General features: G+C 50.4%; 1 protein-coding gene across 1 annotated transcript in view; it reads right to left on the minus strand.

Annotated features, from left to right (window-relative positions):
- Nucleotides 1-2593, minus strand: part of LOC111743458 (intersectin-1-like) — a 20856-nt gene that overhangs the window by 10252 nt on the left and 8011 nt on the right. The window contains exon 4 of the mRNA XM_023533894.1: nucleotides 452-550. Coding sequence (XP_023389662.1) covers nucleotides 452-550 — 99 coding nt within the window. The remainder of the gene's footprint in view (nucleotides 1-451; nucleotides 551-2593) is intronic.

Genomic DNA, 2593 nt, shown 5'->3' on the forward strand with positions numbered 1-2593 from the left:
AAACCCTAATTATTTTTTCTTTTCTTTTGGCACTGGCTTCTTGAAATAACAGAAGGACAACTATCATCTAATGTCAACAGAGTATCTCACAGTGGCTTTCTGAAGATGAGTGGTAGGAATTATATTTCTTTCTGTTTCTTGCTAGGAAAATCAAGGCTTTAAAGGCACTATGCCTGCATTAAGGAAAGATCCAAGGATGAGCTCTCGCTTTCCAGCTTATAAGGTAAAAGCCACTTGATTGCAGAGCTGAAGGCTGAGCATTATTAGCCCTTTTCACAATAAACAGCTTTTCTTTCTGAGTTACCAAGCAGGTGACTCATACACCCTGTTGATATATGATCTCTACACAACAGACACCAGGTGCACTGGCTGGAGAACTTGCCCATGACCCTGGATCCCTGAAAAGCTGAGACAGCATTTCACTGCTTGAAAAGGCAAGACAGGTACTTACATTTTTAATGATCAGTGGGTATCTTGTTACCCGTTGCATAGGCTTCAGTATAAAACTAGAGAGTGGCATTCCTTTACATCGAGGGTCCATTGCCAATCTCTGAAATAAGAAATTTAAAAAATGTACTTAAGAAATCTGCAAAATCCAGTCAGTGACATCAACACTGGTGTTACTTAGGATGTCCCACCCCTCACATCGTCTCATTTATCTGGACAACTGAGGAGCCTAGAGAGGGAAGGGCCTGACAGCTTATCTGGTCCCGGTGGAGGCATTTCCCAGATGGAGAATGGGAGACGCGCAGATGGGACTCAGCCACCAGTGTTAACCTTAACCCTTGCTCTCCAGATTCCTTCCAGGGGACACAGGGCTCCTTACTTACAGAGATGAGGTTAGAGAATATTTCTTCCGATTATCTGCCAAAACGTTATAACTTTCCCAGGAGCAAGGAGAATCACAAGACTATAGGGTCAGAATAAAAATCCCCATTATGTCCCAGGGGTGCTGGGAGGGCTGAATGTCATCCACTCTTTCGGGTGGAGCTGGCACACGCGTGTGGGAGCCCCAGGCAGGGTAGGGACGGCGGAGCTGAGACATAGGGCCCGGGCTGCAGTCTCGGGGCTGGCGGGTGTCTCCGCCCTGGACTCCCAGCCTCTTTCTTCCCACCACTTTTGCCAATTCTGGAAATTGGCAAAATTTCAGCTCATCTGGAGGGCTAGAACCCTTCCATCCCCAAGAGGTGGTCTTGTCTACAAGCCACAGGGATTACACGGTGACTTAGCTCTCAAAGGCTCTGGTCAGGTTTAATGCCTTAGAAGCAGACAGCGGCCATGACCTGGGCCCCAGGCCTCGAGAACTGTCAGCACCTGAACTTGCTCCAGCTGTGGACATCACTATTCCCGGGACACCTTGCAGCTGGCGAAGGCATGTCAAACTCCCACAGAGATGAGGCAGGGAGAGCTAATGAGGTAGGAAGGGAGAGGTGAGAAGGGGCAACGAGCTCTTTCCCCCGGGCTGATGTTGGCATTTCCTTGAAGTTCAAGTGCATCCAGTGATAAACTCATCCTGCTGTGCCCAGGGTGGACCTGACCTTTGGCTGAAAGACCAGATGGCCTACGGCACCTGGCAGTCTAGCATCTCCTCTTCAGTCTGCACCCCATTCTAGGCTGACGTCTTAGCAATATTTCTCCCCTTAGAATGACTTCGGAACGCCCCATTCACTGGCTAGCAAATCGAAGGATTTAATGTTGAGAAACATCAGGGGCGGGGGAAGAAAGAGCATATATGATGCTATGCTCAAGATCAGACCGCAGTGGAGATTTCACAAACACGATCATTGAGGAAGAGGGAATGGCCCACCCCCAAATGCATGTGGCATAAAGATAAGCCTGTTTATTATTATTATGTTGTTGTTTTGTTGTTGTTGTTGTTGTTGTCTATTCATCAAAACATGCCTGTTTACAGAAGTTATTTTATCCTCTTATTTTTTTTTCCCCCTCTCAGAGAGGCTGACTGTGTGGGCTGGCAAGGCCAGTGGGGACCCAGCAGGGCCAAGGTCAAGTCCCAGGACAGCAGACTCAGGCCCTGAGGACTCTAGTAACACCACCCTAAAAGTCCCTCCGTGGACCCATGGTTCTCCAGACCTCCGTTGTCCCTGAGACAGAGGTCCTGGCATCCCACACTCACCCCCACGGGCTGCCTAGAGCTTGAGCCCATCAAGAAGAACCAACTGGGAAAGGAACAGATGGTCCATTAGGGCTTCTGGCTTTTCCCTCTGCAGGTGAAGGACAGAGCCCAGCAAAGAACTGAGGTTGCTCAGATTATGCGGACTAGGAAAGCTGAGACCCACCAGCCCCACTGGGCCTGCCAGATGAGAAGTTTAAACCCCACCCAAATACCACCACTAACACCTGGACGATGGAGCAAAGCTCCCAGAGCAGGCCGGCCCCTCCTCTCCAAGCTCCCTTTGGTCACTACCACACCTGCCAGCCGGCGCCAGCCCCCAGTTGTTCAGCCAAGACCTCAGTTCCTTGAGCAGAAATACGCTCTCGAACATTGAATCAGCCCCGGTGCCCGAGACGACCGCTTGGCGGCGGGGAGGGGGCCGGGCGGGACCTGGGCTCAGCCCAGGCTCTTTACTTTAAC

This window comes from Pteropus vampyrus, unplaced genomic scaffold (genome assembly GCF_000151845.1).
Source record: "Pteropus vampyrus isolate Shadow unplaced genomic scaffold, Pvam_2.0 Scaffold114, whole genome shotgun sequence".
Lineage (NCBI taxonomy): Eukaryota > Metazoa > Chordata > Mammalia > Chiroptera > Pteropodidae > Pteropus > Pteropus vampyrus.